At 48.6% G+C, this 19,124-nt stretch overlaps 1 protein-coding gene across 4 annotated transcripts in view; it reads left to right on the forward strand.

The window, feature by feature from the left end:
- The window catches only part of TOX2 (TOX high mobility group box family member 2), a 156,616-nt gene extending 138,587 nt beyond the window's left edge, over window positions 1–18,029 (forward strand). For 3 of the 4 annotated variants that reach the window (XM_070381768.1, XM_070381770.1, XM_070381771.1), the window contains 6 exons: window positions 9,787–10,026; window positions 12,268–12,495; window positions 12,978–13,058; window positions 14,078–14,473; window positions 15,165–15,292; window positions 17,256–18,029. In XM_070381768.1, the coding sequence (XP_070237869.1) occupies window positions 9,787–10,026; window positions 12,268–12,495; window positions 12,978–13,058; window positions 14,078–14,473; window positions 15,165–15,292; window positions 17,256–17,322 (1,140 nt within the window). In that variant the 3' untranslated portion in view covers window positions 17,323–18,029. Of the gene's footprint in view, window positions 1–9,786; window positions 10,027–12,267; window positions 12,496–12,977; window positions 13,059–14,077; window positions 14,474–15,164; window positions 15,293–17,058 lie in introns of all 4 variants that reach the window. The other variant, XM_070381769.1, reaches the window with a different exon arrangement.
- The last annotated feature ends 1,095 nt before the right edge of the window (window positions 18,030–19,124 follow it).

Here is a 19,124-nt window from a genome sequence, read left to right on the forward strand (position 1 = left end):
TTCCAGACCCTTTGGAGCTGAGGTAGAGGTTTCAATAAGAGAATTAAGCAGAGCCACTGTTGCCTCCAGGAAAAAAAAGAAACTCCCAAGTCCCTGGGCAGAGCGTGAGGTCATATTGAATGACACCTTGTCCCTGCCTTAGAGGAAGCAGGGCGGATGTGCGGTCGTGAATCAGCAGAAAGCGGGAAGGAGACAGGTGTGATTGCTTCTCCCCCTGCTATGTGGGGGTGCCTTCGGCATCGGGGATGCTCTCCGTAGAGATTGCAAATGAAGCTTTGCGGAAAAACACCTTTGTGTCCTGCAGCCCTGAGAATCTATTAAGCCAGGCGAACCTAATTATGTTCACAGCGCCGCCACCTTACCATTTCCTCTGTTTCATCCTTCCGGGAGAGGCTCAGATGTGGCTCCTGGACGTGACCATATGTTTCCATGAGACGAGCAGGAGGCTTGGTTCATTTAGTTACCAGCCATCTCATAAGCGCCAGCTGTGGTCTGGGCCACCTGCTTGGTGCTGGGGAAGCACGTTATATCACTACACATAAGCAGATGCTCCCTCCCCACCAGGATGAGCCTTGGGGAAGGCCCAGGTAAAAGTCGTGGCCAAAGGAGGGAGGAGCGGAAAGGTCAGGGAAGGCTTCTCTGAGGAGGTGATGTTTCAGATTAGCCTCGAAGATGATGATACAGAGGAAAGGACCAGTGAGCCATGGGGGAAGCTGTCTCCATTCTAGGAAGAAGACCACATGTCCCAAGAAGCTTTGGGAAGAACCTGGAGAGGTTGGGAGGAAAGAGATGGTGCAGAGGGTGGGGGCATCCTACAAGGGTGGGACCATGCCAGCAGGTCGTGAGGGAGCTACTGGAAGCTTCTGAGAAGGGAAGAGACAATTATACTCCTGAAGGGTCACTCTGGTGGCCAACAGAGCACCTGGGCTTGAGGAAGCCATGCTGGGAGCCAAGAGGAGGGCTGGTGTCTTAATTTGTGACCCCCATTTGGGATCCCCCATAAAGCAGACTCCAACACAAATGTTTGGGTGCACATAGTTTGCTTAGGGGTAATCCCAGGATGCTCTGGGAAGGAAGAAGGGAAGAGGGACAGGAAGGGAAGAAAGCCAAGAAAGGGCAGGGTGGTGAGCTGTGACCACTTGGAATCTTGTTTCGGACCCTCCAGGAAGTGTATGGGATGGAACTTAGAATTGTCCTCTTGAGTGGGGAATGCCGAGATTTTATCCACAAACTGCTGTCCCTCAGGGGTTGAGGGTTACTTCTGGGTTCAGCACTTCCAGTGGACAGAAAACACTCTCAGGAAGGGAGACACAGGAAGCCATCAGCAGGTACAATAACCCTTGGACTTGGGCGGGGGGACCTCCAAAGTAGGCCAGGGGCAAATGGGCAGGCCCCTCACAGCATCTGCTGTAGTTGATTAGGACAAAAGGCAATGGTTTTCCAACCTGTTGGGCAGACCAGGGTGAATTCTGGTTGGGGAAAGTGTCCTGGGAGCTGATGGAGAATTCTAGAATGTGTGGAGGTATTGACATTGTCTGACCATTTCTGTGTACTGTTCCTGGGAGCTCACCTTTTTTCCTTCCAAATTCTAAAATTGGCTTTAACCAAAACACTTTCTTAGGCAGGATATGGGAATTTGGAATCATCTCTGGGAAATGCCCCCTATTTGTAGGCATCCATGCAGAAGCCACGACTCACCCAGGGGGCCTGGAAGAAAGGAGGGAAAGTCAGATAAAGCTAGAGGAATGCCAGTGTTGAAGGAGTGGGCTGGAAAAGACCAGAAAGGAGCAACTGGTTAGGTAGTTGGGCAACCAGGAGCCAGGCCCTGGACAGAGGGAAGAGGGCTGCCTGGAGAGGCAGCAGTTCTTGGAGTCAGGGACTGAGGGGTGTCTTTGGGGAAGGTGTCATAGCTTAGAGAGAAAGTACAATGGTCTGAGGAAACCCAGCTCCACCTGCAGTAACTGTGTGATCATGGGCAAGTCTCTGAACCTGTCTGAGTCTTGACTTTAGTGGGGATGATGATATTATCCACCTTATTTGATGATTAAATGGGCCATACATGGAAAAGCTTAGCACTGCTTCTGGCACATATTAAATGCTTAACAGAAGTTTCTCCTCTTCTTCCTCTGATGAGGCCAGTAGTGAGGAAGATGAAGATGATTAAGTGGTATTGGTAGTAATGAGGGTACCAAATGACCAGCTGCTGGTGGGAGGGGAGGGCCTAGTGACAGTGAGGAAGCTGACTGTTCTGGGGAAAGTTGGGGCAGAAGTCCTTAGGAGCCTTGGAAATAAGGGAGATTTTCAGTTAAAGATGGGAAAGAAGTGAGCGTGATTCAATGCCAGTGAGATACTGTCGCAGAAAGGGTAGACCAGTTGACCAGATGGAGGATGCCTTAGGCCTGAGACAAGGATTCTTGTGTGTGTTGTTTACTGAAGGAGAGGAATCAGGATCCACAGAGTAAAAACTTCAGCACACTGGCACCACAGAAGGTGTTTTTAGGCCTTTATTATATTTTTATAAGTCTCATGCATTTTGGGCTTCCCTAGTGGCTCAGGTGGTAAAGAATCTGTCTGCAATGCAGGAGACCCAAATTCCATCCCTGGGTCGGGAAGATCCCCTGGAGAAGGGAATGGCTACCCACTCCAGTATTCTGGCCTGGAAAATTCTATGGATTGATGAGCCTGGTGGGCTATAATCCATGGGATCATGAAGAATTGGATACAATTAAAAGTCTCTATTCAGATCCTATATAAACACTTTATAGTGATGTTTTACGTCTTGAATGCCTACGTAAAGCTATTCTTCTGTGTGCGTCCTTCTGAAACTCTTCACTCAGTATTGGTTTGAGTTCATCGTCATTGGTAGGTGTGCCTCCAAGCCATTTGCTTGAACTCTGTACAGAATTACATTGTGTGAATACATCACAAATTTCCACCATTTCCCAACTAGCAAACATTCAAATTATTTCCAATTTTTCTGAAGTTAAAAGATGCCATAACAAACTTTGTTGTAGTGTGTAATTTTTGAAAGTTAATATCATAACTCTCAAATATAAAATGAAACATCAGATTATTTAATTTATTCATTAATGAAGAAGCCAGTAAAATATTATAATCAGCTCAAAGGAGAATCTGATGAATAAGTACGTATATAGGCAATCAAGAGTGCTGAAATAAGATTTCTAATAATTGCAAAACTGATTGATATCTATAGAGCAAGAATATAATGTTCAGGTTCTTCTTTTCTACATGGTAAGATCAATTAGTACCTCTATGAGACAACATTTTTTGCCTTTTTATACACAAGAGTCAGTTGCATTTCACCTCATACCCATTAGGATGGTTACTATCAAAAAAATAAATAAGGGAGAGAGAGAGAAAACAAGTGTTGGCAAGGACGTGGAAAAACTAGAACACTTGTTCACTATTTGTAGGAATATAAAATGGTGCAAGCCCTTAGGATAACAATATGGCAGTTCCTCAAAAATTAAAAATAGAATCACTATATGAGCCAACAATTCTGTTTCTGGGTATATATCCAAAAGAATTGATAACAGGATGTTGAAGAGGTATTTGGACATCCACGTTCATAGCAGCATTATTCACAATGGCCAAAATGCAGAAGCACCCGAGTATCCATCAATAGATGAATGGATAAACAAAATGCAGTATATGCATACAATGGAATTTTATTTAGCCTTTAAAAGGAAGGAAAGTCTGATGTATGCTACAACATGGATGACCATTAGCATATTATGCTAAGTGAAATAAGCCAGTCACAAAAGAAAATGAACTGTATGATTCCACTTCAGGAGGTACCTAGTGTAATCAAATTCATAGAATAGTAGTCAAATTTCAAAGAAGTAAAATAATGGCTGCCACGGACTTCAGGGAGGAAGGAATCAGGAAGTTATGGCTTAACAGATACAGAGTCTCAGATTTGCAAGATGAAAAGAGCTCTGGAGATGGATTGTAGTGACAGTAATATAGCAATGTGACTATACTGAATGCCACTGAACTCTGTACTTCAAAGTCGTTAAGATGATAAATCTTATCCTACATGTGGGTTTCTGTGCTCAGTCATGTCCGACTCCTCTGTCCATGGGATTTTCCAGGTGAGAATACTGGAGTGGGTTGCCACTTCCTTCTCCAAGGGATCTTTCCCAACCGAGGGATCAAACTCAGGTCTCTTGCAAATGGTTTCTTTACTGCTGAGCCACTGGGGAATCCTATGTGTATTTTACCACAATTTCTTTAAAAAATTAATGATAAAAAATAAGTACTAATTTCATTTTTGTACAGCTTACAAAGTTGTAAAATAGGGACTTCCCTGGTGGTCCAGTAGTTAAGACTTCACACTTCCAACACAGGGGGTTGTGTGCAAGTGGGGTTGCGGGTTTGACTCCTGGTCGGTGAGCTAAGATCCCACATGCATTGTAGACAGAAAACAAATAAAATAAAATAAAAACACCTTTAAAAAAAAAAAAGGCAAGGGGGATTTTCCTGGTGGTCCAGTGGCTTAGACTCCACACTCCCAGTGCAGGGGGCCTGGGTTCAATCCCTGTCAGGGAACTAGATCCCACATGCCACAATGAAGAGTTTAGATGAACTAAAGATCCCACGTGTCACAACTAAATTTGTGAAACAGCAAATAGCCTGTGTGCATGCTCAGTCACTCAGCCGTGTCTGACTCTGCGACCCTATGGACTGTGGCCTGCCAGGCTCCTTGTCTGTGGCATTCTCCAGGCAAGAATACTGGAATGGGTTGCTGTGCCCTCCTCCAGGGGATCTTCCCCACCCAGGGACTGAACCCATGTCTCTTATGTCTCCTGCATTGGCAGGCAGGTTCTTTACCACTAGCTCAACCTGGGAAGCCCATAGCCTAGTCAAAGACAAAAGTATACATTCCTGTAGAAACAGATGACCCTAAGCCAACACCTAGGATGCCATTGAAAGGGCATTCATTTGCCCATTTCAAAGTCTTTCAAATTTTCTGCAGTATATATGTGTTCTTGTGTATGTGGGAAAGCTCTTTATATCTTGATGTAGATTTGCTAGATTATAGGATATGTATCATCCGATTGCTTCCTAAAGTGTGTGTCTTACCAGTTTACACCCCCACCAGTAGTACAAACAGAAACCCAGATGTCCAGGAAACAAATGAAAAGATGTCTGACTTCTCTAGTAAAGAGGGCAGTGCAAATTAGAACAACTTTGGGAGCATTTCAGACTTAGAAAATTTGCAAAAATTCAAAGTCTGCCATTACCAAGTGTTGGTCATATATTAAATTCCTGAGTCAGGAATATCTGGTTGAAGAATTCTAAAGCAGGCAGCCAGGAAGAAAAAAAAGAAAGAAAGAAACAGACGACGAGCCCTAAACACAGAGCCCCAAGGCTAATTTGCCCTTGAAGAAATAATGTCAGGCCCTTGTTTAAAATTCATGGAAAGAAAGGTGTGTACATGTTGGGATGGAAAAGGGGTGCTTAGAGAATAGATATTAAAGGCTACTCTTTTTTAAAAGTGTTTAAAATTTTTCCCAGCTTTATTGAGATATTATTGAGATTTAGCATATTTAAGTTTAAGGGATACAGCTTGATGATTTGATGCATGTATATGAAGTGAAGTGAAGTGAAAATCACTCAATTGTGTCCAACTCTTTGCAACCCCATGGACTATACAGCCCATGGAATTCTCGCCTTTCCCTTCTGCCCGGGGATCTTCCCAACCCACGGATCAAATCCAGGTCTTCCACATTGCAGGCGGATTCTTTACCAACTGAGCCACCAGGGAATGTGAAATAATTACCACAATAAATGTGTGTGTGTGTGTGTGTGGTGATAACTTTTAGGATCTAGTATTTTAACAGCTTTTAACTATATAATTGGAGAAGGCAATGGCACCCCACTCCAGTACTCTTGCCTGGAAAGTCCCATGGATGGAGGAGCCTGGAAGGCTGCAGTCCATGGGGTCGCTGAGGGTCGGACATGACTGAGCGACTTCACTTTCACTTTTCACTTTCATGCATTGGAGAAGGAAATGGCAACCCACTCCAGTGTTCTTGCCTGGAGAATCCCAGGGATGGGGAGCCTGGTGGGCTGGCGTCTATGGGGTCGCACAGAGTCCGACACGAGTATTGTTAGTTATAATCACCATACTGTACATGCGGTCCCCAGAATTTATTCATTATATAGCTAGAAATTTTAACTTTTGAAAACCTTCACCCATTTCCCCCAACCCTCTGGCAACCACGTTCTACTGTGTGTGTGTGTGTGTGTGTGTGTGTGTGTGTGTGTGTGTGCGTACGCTTAATCTCTCAGTGGTCTTCGACTCTTTGTGACCCCATGGATTGTAACCCTCCAGGCTCCTCTGTCCATGGAATTTCCCAACAAGAATACTGGAGTGGGTTGCCATTTTCTACTCCAGGGGATCTTCCCAACCCAGGGCTTGAACCCATATCTCTTATGTCTACCTGCACTGGCAGGCAGGTTCTTTACCAACTGAGCCAGCCACGTGGGAGTAAGAACACAAAGGATTTGTCTTTCTCTGTCTCGCTCATCTCCCTCAGCATAATGCCCTCAAGGCCTGTCCACATTGCCACAGAAGGCAGGGTTTCCTTCTTTTCTGTGGCTGAACAACATTGTAAGATGTAAAAACCAATATCAGATTCCCAAAACAAAAGCTTCAAAGAAAGATTTTGATGGAAGCAGAAAAGTTATTGGCAACTTAGACAAACGAAGGGGCTTCCCTGATAGCTCAGTTGGTAAAGAATCCGCCTGCAACACTGGAGACCCCAGTTCGATTCCTGGGTCAGGAAGATCCACTGGAGAATGAATAGGCTACCCACTCTAGTATTCTTGGGCTTCCCTTGTGGCTCAACTGGTAAAGAATCCGCCTGCACTTCGGGAGACCTGGGTTCAATCCCTGGGTTGGGAAGATACCCTGGAGAAGGAAAAGGCTACCCACTCCAGTATTCTGGCCTGGAGAATTCCATGGACTGCATAACCCATGGGGTCACAAATAGTCGGACACAACTGAGCGACTTCTATTTTCACTTTAGACAAACCAAAGGAATCGAAATAATCATCACTGACAGGACAGAGAAATGTTACACTATTAATCTGCAAACACAGCTCCAAATACTGTGAAAATACACAAAATTTAAACATCTTTTGGGGGGTGGGAAGAATTTGGAGATTGAGATTGACATATATCACTACTATGTATGAACTAGATGGTTCATGAGAACCTGCTGTGTAACCCAGGGAACTCTACTCAGTGTTCCGTGGTGACCTAAATGGGAAGGGAATCTTGAAAAGAGTGGATATATTATACATATATACGTATAACTGATCTCAGTTTGCTCCACAACAGAAACTAACACAGCAATGTAAAGCAACTATACTCCAATAGAAAGCAGGGACTCAAACAGATATGTGTACCACAGTGTTCAAAGCAGCATCATTTACAATAAGTAGAAACAACCCAAATGGATGATAAATGAGTGGATAAAGAAAATAGTATATTCATGCTTATGTGTGTGCTCAGTCACTTCAGTCATGTCCAGCTCTTTGCCACCCTATGGACTGTAGCCCCCAAGGCTCCTCTGTCCATGGGATTCTCCAGGCAGCAGTACTGGAGTGGGTTGCCATGCCCCTCAAGGGGCTCTTCCCAACCCAGGGATTGAACCTGTGTCTCCTGTGCCTCCTGCCTTGCAGGTGGGTTTTTTACCCACTGAGCCACCTGGGAAGTCCAGTATATTCATGCAAGGGAATTAGTATTCAGTCTTTAAAAGGGAGGAAATTTTGACTCATGGGAGAACATGAGTCAGCCTTGAAAACATTATGCCAACTGGAATACTGTTGTGGTTTAGTTGCTAAGTCGTGTCCAACTCTTTGCGACCCCATAGACTGTAGCTCCCCAGGCTCCTCTATGGGATTTCCCAGGCAAGAGTACTGAGGTGGATTGCTATTTCCTTCTCCAGGAAATCTTCCCAACCCAGGGGCTGAACCCATGTCTTCTGCTTGACAGGCAGATTCTTTACCACTGAGCCACCTGGGAAGCCTCTGAGTGGAATAAACCAGACACAAAAGGACAAATACTGTATGATTCTACTTAAGTGAAGTACCTGGACTAGTCAAGCTCATAGAGACAGAGAGTAGAAGGGTGGTTGCCAGGGGCAGAATGAGCAGGAATGGGGGGAGGGGTATTGAAGGGGTACCGAGCTTTAGTTTTGCCAGATGAAAAGAGTTCTGTGGTTGGATGGTGGTGATGGTTGTATGAATGGACTTGATGCCATTGAACTGTAGACTTAAAAATAGTTAAAACGTAAGTTTCACGTTATGCATGTTTTACTACAATAAAAAAAGAATGTTAAAAAATAAGCATGTTTGGGTCCCCAAGGAAACCAGAATAAATTCTCTAAAGTACAAACGGTACAGATTATATTCTTTGATCACTTTTGTTATAAGAAATGAATAGCAGAAAGGAAAGAAACAACAAAAAATTTTAACCTCAGAAATTCCAAAAGTCTTCTTAAACATCGGTTCCATGAGAGAGGAAATTAAAAATAAAATTTAGGAATAAGTATATCAAAAAGGATAATAATGAAAATCTCATGAGATGAAGTCTGGGAAAAGCTAAGGTCATGTTCAGAGGGAAATTCATAGCATGAAACATATTTCTAAACATTGAGGATGAAAATAATGAATTGAAAATGTGACTCAGAATTGAGGGGGAAGCAACACCAACCAAACTGCAAAAGCAGAAGAGATTAATAAATATAAAAGAATTAGATAAAGATACTATAAAGAGATGAATAAAGATAAAGAATTAGAAAGCAGAGAAAGAGTAGACCCGATAAACAAATTTGAGATTTGATTATTTTAAGGAGGAAAAAAAACAATCCCACAAAATAAAATAGAAAACTGATGAACTTCTCCAATAAAAAGGAAAAGGAAAACACAGATACTAGATATTAGAAATTAGAATTTGACCACAAATTTAAAGGAAATAAAAATAACTATAAGAATATGTAAATTGGTATGCTTCACTGAACAGTGTGTGTGTACCTATATACATGTATAATTTTTAGGTGAAAAATACACACTGTTCTAAATATGATTAGTACGAGAAGTGCCTGTATGTAAAACTCAGTAGTTTTCTTTATATTCCAAAAATAACCAGTTAGAAAATATCCTGGGGAATAGATAGTAAGAACACTACTGACCTATGGTGGCGGGGGGAAAGTGCAAATGTTCTTAAGGGATTTATTTTTTTTTTGTATTTAACAAACCCTTATACAGTATAGGGCTTACCGTGTGCCAGGCATATTTAATCCTTAACACCCCTAGAAGGTAGGTTTAATCATTATCCACATTTTTCAGATGTAGAGACTGAGGCACAGAGAGGCTAAGTAACTTTGCCAAAGTCACCCAGTGTACAAGCGGAACCAGATTTCAAAGTGCAGGCGGCTTCCAGCATCTCTGCTCTTTGCTGTTATGCTGTACAGGGAATAAATGCAAAGATATACCGTGTTTCAGGAGAGAAGATCCAATATCATCAAATAACTTATTCACAACTGAAGTGGGCTTTCTCACGAGGGCTGAGATGCTGACCGGCCAGACGTCCAGGGTGACTGTCAGCAGAATGGCGCCCCCCAGGGGTGCACCGAATCATGCAGGGGTCCCTGAGGAAGCCACAGGTCAGAGCAGACCGCCTCCTCTGAGTCTGACAATGCTGATGTGCTGGCCCTTTCTAACTCAGCAAGCAATCTCCTCCTCTCTTAGATCCAGGAGATGGTCCACTCGGAGGTTGCTGCCTATGACTCGGGCCGACCAGGGCCCCTGCTGGGCCGCCCGGCAATGCTGGCCAGCCACATGAGCGCCCTCAGCCAGTCCCAGCTCATTTCTCAGATGGGCATCCGGAGCAGCATTGCCCACAGCTCCCCGTCACCCCCAGGGAGCAAGTCAGCGACCCCCTCTCCCTCCAGTTCAACTCAGGAGGAGGAGTCGGAGGCACATTTCAAGGTACGTGGGGATGGAGATGCAAAGGCTTCAGATGCCTTAGAACGCCTTCCCATCAGCAAGGGACAGGCCCTGTGGGAAAATGGGCATCACCTACCTCTAGAAAAGACTACAAGAGTATAACTATCCCCTTTGTCGGAAAACAAGGAAAATTCTGGAAAAACGTGATGACGTCTTATTCCTCAATGGCCAGTGGATCATTTTGGTGGCATTGATGGCAATGGCAAGATCCTCAGGGCCACATCTTGTGGCCACTCTGACCTTTCAGGAGGACCACAGAGATGTGTAGTCCAGCACAGGGCACCTCTGGGCATCACTGTGAGAGGGAGCATTAAAAACAACCCCCCACTGCGGACATGACCCCTGCAGATCCCTGGAACCAGGGGTTGTCCTGCTTCTTCAAGAACATTCCAGGGAATGAGAACTCACCACCTGTCCAGCTCCTGAGCTTTCTTTGCACTGACCCCAAGCCTCCCTCCCTGTCAAAGAGCATCTTGTTTTACTGGAGCAGGAAACAGAGACCCATCAAAGCCAAGGATGCCTGTGCTTGCCCGGAATCTCCCACAATGCCTCTCCCACAGTCTCTCCTTGAGCCACTGGTAAAATCAAGACTTGCTCCCTCCCACAATGTCTGCCTCCCTTTCTTCTTCATAAGGGCCTCTCACTTCTTTCCACGTGGTGTCCCTGAAGAGGCCTGGGGCAGTAATTGTGGCATCCATCAGAGACCCTGACCTCCTGGCTGGGGTGGGCACATCTGGATCCTGGTCCAGCTTCATCCTCAGGGTAACTTGATCACTACTGTAGTCCAGGCAGGAGGTGCTTTTAATTTAATTTAATTTGTATTTAACAAATCCTTCTAAAACACTTGCATGGGGCAGATACTATTCTAAGGACATGACAGGTATTAATCCATATAATCTTTATCACAACCCCATGTGGTAGGTGGCTTTATTATCTCTGATTGCCACATGGGGAAACTGAGGCACGGAGAGGTCAAGTGACTTATCAGGTGTCACTGAACCAGGATTTAAACGAAGGTGGTTGTAGTCTGGCTCTAGCACACGTACTCTAAACCACCCGCAACGCCCCATCTGCTCGGCAGACAGAACTGAGGCTTGGAGAGGTGGGTGACCTCAGAGAAACACTCAAGAATAGGACTGATGTGGCCACAGACTGCCCCTCACCGTCCCTCAGACCCACAGACCTGAGTCTGGCCCGTGGTTTTCTTACCAGTTTACGATATTACCCTCATTTTCTTGGAGCATTAGAGCCACAGTCTTCGTGGCAGGATCCATGGCCTTTGGCCAAAATCCCTGGTCCTTGGGTGGCCTGGGAGTCCTAGTCGGTGGGGGACGTGCCCACCCCCTCCATCCTGGAAGCCAGGTGCCCACAGTACTGAGATCCTGGAGTCTGACTGCATCAGAGGCCAGGTATCCAGGGTGAGGTCACCCTGCTGACAGTTACATTAACCTCTCTCCCATCCAGCAACTTCAAAGAGGGTCAGAGGGACTAAGCCACCTGCCCCAAGTCGCAGAGCTGAAATGTGGTGGAAGAGACCGGTCTCATTCAATCAAGAATAATCTTTGGGGATTATTTGTGATCACAAGAAGGGAGAGGTGTTAAGAAAAGATATATATATATCCAAAACTTGGAAATAGTCCAAAAACAGATAACTGCACAGTCTTTCAATGTATATCACTGCCTTATCAACAGGCTCAAGAATTATCTGATGATTCTCTGGGAGATTATACTTTCCTTTTGATTCCTCCCTCATTATTGATGGGGGCTTTTACATTCTGTAAAGGAAGATGTTAACTTGGGGTGAGGGCAAAGTGATGAAGAGGTAAGCAATTTTTGTTTGATTGCAAGGCAAATTAATTTTTCCCTGTAGAGACACAAATGACTTCTGTGCAGCAGAAAAGACTAAAGGCTCAGAGGTGATGGTTTTATTGCTCTATAGGGCAGTAACTTGTTTCTTTCTCTTGTGTTTTTTTGAATGAACTTTACCATCATTCTGAATGAAAAACCCAGGGCTCGTACCCAGGGCATGTGTGCTCATTCGCTTGTGTATGATTTATGTGTGTGTGTATATTCAAGCCCAGCGGGTGGCCAGGGCATTGCCAATGTGTGAGGAGGGCTGGGCAAGCTGGGAAAAGCTAAGGAAGATCCAGCTCGGCCTAGGCTGGGTCGGTTAGCTGGAGGTCCTGGGCTTCTCTGGTTTTCTAACTCCCCTCACCTGGGCAGATGTCGGGAGAAAAGAGACCTTCAGCCGATCCTGGCAAAAAGGCCAAGAACCCAAAGAAGAAGAAGAAGAAGGATCCCAATGAGCCACAGAAACCTGTGTCAGCCTACGCACTCTTCTTCAGAGACACTCAGGCTGCCATCAAGGGACAGAACCCCAGCGCGACCTTCGGGGATGTGTCCAAAATCGTGGCCTCCATGTGGGACAGCTTGGGAGAGGAGCAGAAGCAGGTGAGCCCCCATCCCTTTCTGGGCCGTCCCTCAAGGCTCTGTAGTCAGACTTGGAAGGTCTGGAACCAGGTCCAGCCCCTGGAACTAGGGGAACTAGCCTCTGCCCAGCCTCTGCTGAGGACTCTACTGGGCTCACTTCGCCCATCTGTAAACCGGGGAGGTAGGCCCAGTCCCATTTGGCTGTTCTGTAGCTGTGTTCACTAGCGACTTGGTTAAGTGGGGGAGGAAACTGGACCTCTGCTGCCTCGTCTGTTAAATGGGAACAAGCATCTCCAGCCATCGTGTGCCTCCAACTCTGAAAGTCTGGGGTCCAGGTCACAGCTTTCCTACCCACTGGCTGTAAGCCTGTGGCTTCGCCTCAAGGGCCTGCGGGGGGGATAGAAGCAGACCTAGCTCAGAGGTTAACGCCAGTTACCAGCCCTATGAGCTCAGGCTGACCACCTGACCTCTCCCCGATATCACCCACATCTTGGATCTTTCAGGCCTACAAGAGGAAGACCGAAGCAGCGAAGAAGGAGTATCTGAAGGCTCTGGCAGCCTACAGGGCCAGCCTCGTTTCCAAGGTAACATCTGGGATCCCTAAGCCCAGTCCTTGAGGAATAGAGCAAGAACCGAAGTCCATGGGAATGATCAACACCACAGGATAAGACCAATGTGGTCCCTTCTCTGGGCTTCCCAGGTGGCACTAGTGGTAAAGAATCTACCTGCCAATGCAGGAGACATAAGAGACCTGGGTTCAGTCCCTGGGTGGGGAAGATCCCCTGGAGGAGGGCATGGCAACTCACTCCAGTATTCTTGCCTGGAGAATCCCCATGGACAGAGGAGCCTGGAGAGCTATAGTCCACAGAGTCGCACAGAGTCGGACTCAACTGAACCCCTTAGCACACACGCATGCGGTCCCTTCTCCAGGGTACCTCCTGTGTGCCAGCTCATGCTGCGTACTTTACACACATCTCATTTCACATGATTCTTCCAACAAGAACCCAGTACACAGGAGTTAAGCAACTTGCCTGGAAGTATCCAGTCTGTTAAATGGCTGTACTAGGATTCAAACCCAGTTTGCCTGTCTTCAAAACTGGCCTTTACTCCTGTCCTACGCTCAGCCTTCTCTGTTGACACCAGTATCACAGGAGGCTCAGCATGGTGGCGGTTGCGTGGTCCAAGCCCGGGAGGAAGGTGGTCTGGCACCTGCTACAGAGGACATGGTTTCTGAATTGGGCCAGAAAGGGCCAAGCAAAGAGGGTGTCCCAAATCAAGGGAACAGCCAATGCAAAGGCACAGAGGCTGGGAGAAGCCCACAGAGAGGATAATCCAGCTGGGCGATGCTCATGCCTCGGGCCAGGCTGAGGAGCATGGGTTCGCCCGTGGACAGGGGAACCCCCAGGGATTAAAATATGGGGTGGTCGGATGGTCAGAGCCAAGGGTGGTGGGTCCTGAGTGATCTCTCGTGAGTCCCCTGCTCTCCCCCGAGGGACGTGAGAGCCAGCCAGTGGGTTACAAAACCATGTGGGTCTCGTGGCCCAAGTTCCAGCTTATCCACGTTGGTTCCGGCTTATCCAGATTGGTGTCTGTTTCCTTCCAGAGCTCCCCTGACCAGGGTGAGACCAAGAGTGCTCAGGCGAACCCGCCGGCCAAGATGCTCCCCCCCAAGCAGCCCATGTACGCCATGCCGGGCCTGGCCTCCTTCCTGACCCCGTCTGACCTGCAGGCCTTCCGCAGCGGGGCCTCCCCCGCCAGCCTCGCCCGGACGCTGGGCTCCAAGTCGCTGCTGCCCAGCCTCAGTGCCTCCCCACCGCCACCGCCCTCCTTCCCTCTCAGCACACCCCTGCACCAGCAGCTGCCGCTGCCACCCCACGCCCAGGGCACCCTCCTCAGCCCACCTGTCAGCATGTCCCCAGCCCCCCAGCCTCCGGTCCTGCCCGCTCCCATGGCACTCCAGGTGCAGCTGGCCGTGAGCCCCTCACCTCCAGGGCCACAGGTAAGCAGGACCCAGCGAGAATGCGCTCCTGAGGAACCCCCTTGTGGAAAGGGAAGGCAGCTTGGGATTCCAAATACTGGCCCTGCCACTCACGGCCTGTGAAACCTCAGCCTTGGCACTTTATCCCTCTGAGCCTCAGTGACCACATCTGTGAAATGGGATGAGTACACCTGGCCTGAGATGCACTGGCTGCAGAGAACAGCTGGCAGGTTCCCAGGCAGATTCTTCAGATTCCTAGGGTATCCCAGGCCCTCCTCTCTCAGCTTCTGTCCATTCCTGCTCTCTGGCCAGAGAGGCTAAGGCCACTGAGCCTTAGCTCCTGGCTCTCCCCAAAGCCTCTGAAGCCTGATCCCTGCTAATTGCTCCATGGACACTGGGAATTACAAAGCCTGCTTGACCCTGGGAGGTCACACAGCCCAGTAAGTCCATTTTACAGAGTGGGAAACTGAGGTCCAGGGAAGGAAAGTCCTTCACCACCAGCACCCCACCCTTGCAGCTAAGACTAGGACTGGATTTTCCAGAAGGTGCTCTACCAGGGAAAAGAAAGAAGTAGTCCAGGCAGACGGGCGGAGCAGAAATTTCATATAAGCCGGGGCAGTGTCTCTGCGAACAGCCCCATCCCCTCCTTGCTGCCTGAGAGGCACCCCTTTGGCTCGCCTTTGCTCACCGCCTCCTCCTCCCCTCTCGGCAGGACTTCCCTCACATCTCTGAGTTCCCCAGCGGTTCCGGACCCCGCTCCCCTGGCCCGTCCAACCCCACGAGCAGCGGAGACTGGGACAGCAGTTACCCCAGCACCGAGTGTGGCGTCAGCACCTGCAGGTGGGCCTCACCCCCACCCCTGCCCACGGTGGGAGCTGCTGAGGGCAGTGTGAGGGTAGCATGAGGATGGGGTGATGGGGGGAAAGGGCAAGGAGGACACTGCAGATCACTGTCACCTGCAGGAGGGCCTCGTGGGCACCAGGTGCCCAGCGTCGTCAGGAGAGGAAGTAGAACAAAGCAAGGACCCGTAGGGACTCAGCTGTCTGGGGCCAGGCCTGGGGGATACTGAGGCCCATCTTCGCTCTTGCTGTTTTTCCTTCCATCCTGTTATTTTTCTTTTCCTTCTTTTTTTTTTTTTTTTTAAGATTTACTTATTTATTTAGTCTTCCCTGGTGGCTCAGATGGTAAAGAATCTGCCTGCAGTGCAGGAGACCCAGATTTGACCCTGGGTCAGGGAAATCCCCTGAAGAAGGGCATGGCCACGCGCTCCAGTCATTCTTGCCTGGAGGATTCCACAGGCAGATTTATTTAGTTTTGGCTGCACTGGGTCTTTGTTGTGGCTCACCAGGCTCTAGAGCTCGGGCTCAGCAGTTGTGGCGCAGGAGCCTAGTTGCCCCGTGCCTCGTGGAGTCTTCCTGGAGCAGGGGTGGCCCCTGCCAGCGGATTCTTCGCCACTGGACCACCAGAGATCTCCACCCTGTTTTCTTTTCTCACAAGTGCTTCCGCGTGGCATTCATAGCTAGAGCAACTGTCTTTGGTCAGCTTCCCGAGGAGCAGAGCCTGAAGCAGGAATTTGGTGCCCTTGATGATGTATATTTGTTCAGGGAGAACCCCGTACCAGTAGTGGGGCTAGGGCAGCGGCTGGGGCAGGGAGGAGCCTAGCGAGGGTGTGGCCTCAGCCAGAGACTGGCTTTTATTTTTTAATTTATTTATTTTAATTGGAGAATAATTATTTCACAATACTGTGATGGTTTTTGCCATACATCAAGATCAATCGGCCACAGATCCACGTGTCCCCCCAATCCTGAACCCCCATCTCCCTCCCCCCCATCCCTCTGGGTTGTCCCAGAGCACCGGATTTGGGTGTCCTGCTTCATGCATGCAACTTGCACTGGTCATCTGTTTTCCATATGGTAATATACATGTTTCAGTGCTGTTCTCTCTGGCTTTGGCCTGATCTCATGGGAGCTCTGGGTTCCAATCACAGCACAGATTTGGTCCCATTATTTGGTCCCATTTTTTAAAATAAAATAATTTTTTATTATTTTTTGGCCGCACCGGGTGGCATGCAGAATTCTGTGTTCCCCAACCAGGGATTGAACCAGAGCTCCTGTGGTGGAAGAACGGAGATTTGGTCCCAACTTTTAAAAGTTCTAGCTTTTTGTATCCTCAGCGCTGAGGACCGGGTGGTCTCCCACCAGGATTCCAGGAAGGGTGTTTGGTTCCGCGCGCACACACACACCCCCCTCCAACGCCACACACACAGACACACACACCACACAGACACACACACCCTTCCGACACACACACACACCCCTCCGCAGCCACACACACCCCTCCGCAGCCACACACACACACACATCCCTCCGCCGCCACACACACACACACACACACCCCTCCGACACCCCGCAGGTGGATAGTAAAGACGGGACCGGCCCAGACCTTCACGCATCTTCCGAGGGGCCGCTGAATCCGGGGAGGGGATGAATGGCCAGTGAGCAGCTGTCCCCATGCACTCGGGCCCTGTGTCCAGCTCCGTGAGGACCAGGGGACGCCTGGGTGGGGGGCGGTCACATCAGCTCTGACAGCCCCTCCTTTCTCCCCAGCCTGCTCCCCAGGGATAAATCGCTCTACCTCACCTAAGCCCGTCTCCCTGTCCTCCCTGAGGCTTGCTGGAAGGGCGCTGCTCAGAGCCTGAAGGGCTGACAGCAGAAAAGAGGCCTCGGCAGGAAGCAGGGCGCCGGCGCGGAGCGCAGTGAGATGCCCGGGCGCAGGGCTGAGGCTCTTCCTCACCTCCCGGCAGACTCTGCAGAGGCCGCCCGCCGCCCGCCGCCAGCCCAAAGAACCTGCTGGAACCTCCCGCCCCCTGACCGCTTGCTCCAGGGTTCCCGTGGACCCCGCGCCTCGCCTGCCGCCGTCCCCTCCGTCTGGTCGTCTGCGCCGGAGCTGTCCCTGGCCCGGTGGCCCCGCCGCAGGAAACCACCCCAGATGCGCCGGGCGGGGGTCGGCTCGGCGCCAGACGTGCAAATCCGGTTTTACAGTGTGAACAAGACATTATGACACTTACAAACTGTTGGCTCCATGTAAGTATTAGTTGACTATGTGTTTTAGAAGCTGTGCTGAAGACACCTGTAAGATTATTTTGTTGGGATGGGGTGGGGCGGAAAGTAGATTCCTTAAAGGTAAAAAAAAAAAAAAAGGCATTTTATATGACCGTTAGCACATTTTTTTTTAAGTTTTATCTCAAGGGAGACGTGCACAAAAGAGGCTGCCAAACCATTTCACCCTCTGTACAGCAGGAACTGGACAATTTATAGCCACACTCAGAGACATTGCGCTTTTTTTTTTTAATCATACATTCATCTATTTAAAACAGCCAGCAATGACTTCTGTCTGTTTACGAGGAACAATCGAGAACAAAATTGCAGTTTTTATCATAAAGTGTGTGTGCTTTGGGGTTTGGTTTGGGTTTGGGTTCTTAATGTTTGCAGCTGTTTTCTGACCCTGCAAATGTCTGTCCTGGTGCCCAGTGCTTCTCTCGAATTTCTTTATAATAAAACTGATAAAAAGTTGGAAACAGCCTGTCTCTCTTTACACTTGGTAAGCCAGGGGCAGGCCCTCTGCAGTGATCCTTGGTGGTGGGATTCGCCAGGACAGAGCCCCTAGTGTCAGCCAGGTTGAGGGCAAAGTCCCCCCTGCCCTTTCTCCATCCCTGAGGGTCTCTGTGGGCGACAGAGCCTGGATGGCCTCAGTCTTGCCATCTGTAGAAGTGGGGCGATGATGGTGCCAGCAAGTAGGTTCCCATGATGATTCAAGGTGCTCTGGCCTTGCGTGCTGGCCACACAGGGAGCTCCCATCAGCAAGTGACCACAGTGAGTCCCTCCCGACCACTCCCTTGCCCCCAATGGAGCTTCTGTCCTCTGGAAGTTTCCAGGCTGGTGGAGGTGAGAGGTGCATTTAGGGCAGCAGGAGCCCAGGGTGGGAAGAGGGAGTCCTCCAAACCCAAGTATAGCAAGCATCTCAGGGAACTCTTAACTGGTTTTCCTGAAAGATGTTAGGGGTGATAACCTCAAAATAAAGTAATAATTATGTGACTATTTTAGCCATTTCTGGAAAAATCACAATTGCCTGGTGTGGAGGAGCTAGGGGGAGACTGCAGCTCTTGGGCCTCATGACACAGCTATTTTGAGATGAAGAGCAGGTTTAGGCACCCCAAACCAGGCCCATGACCCAGACAGAGGAGGCTGCATGGGTCTGGCCCCTCGTTCTCCAATCACATAACCCTGCTTCACCCAGATAACAACTCCTGGGATAGGCACAATTTCTCTGAGCCATTTCCTCACTGGAGGACTTGTAGTCCACTTTGGAAAAAGAAAAAAAAACCCAGCCCAACAAACAAAAACAACATGCTGTCATGTCAGTAGCGTCGTTGCAGTGTGAGGCATAAATATTTCATGTGGTTACAATTTCCTGTGTGGAGCTTGTCAGTAACACACAGATGACTTAGAGAGTTTAATATTCGACTCTTGCTTCTCTCCATACACTGGAGAAAGCAACATTGCTGGATCACTGGGATCCACGCACACAGTCCCAAATAAGAGTGCTAGGCTATTGGGTTCTTGCTGCTGAGGTGGACGCTCCCACCTGCTCTCCCACCACTACCCCACATCGC

Source organism: Bos mutus, chromosome 13 (assembly GCF_027580195.1).
Source record: "Bos mutus isolate GX-2022 chromosome 13, NWIPB_WYAK_1.1, whole genome shotgun sequence".
Classification (NCBI taxonomy): Eukaryota; Metazoa; Chordata; class Mammalia; order Artiodactyla; family Bovidae; genus Bos; species Bos mutus.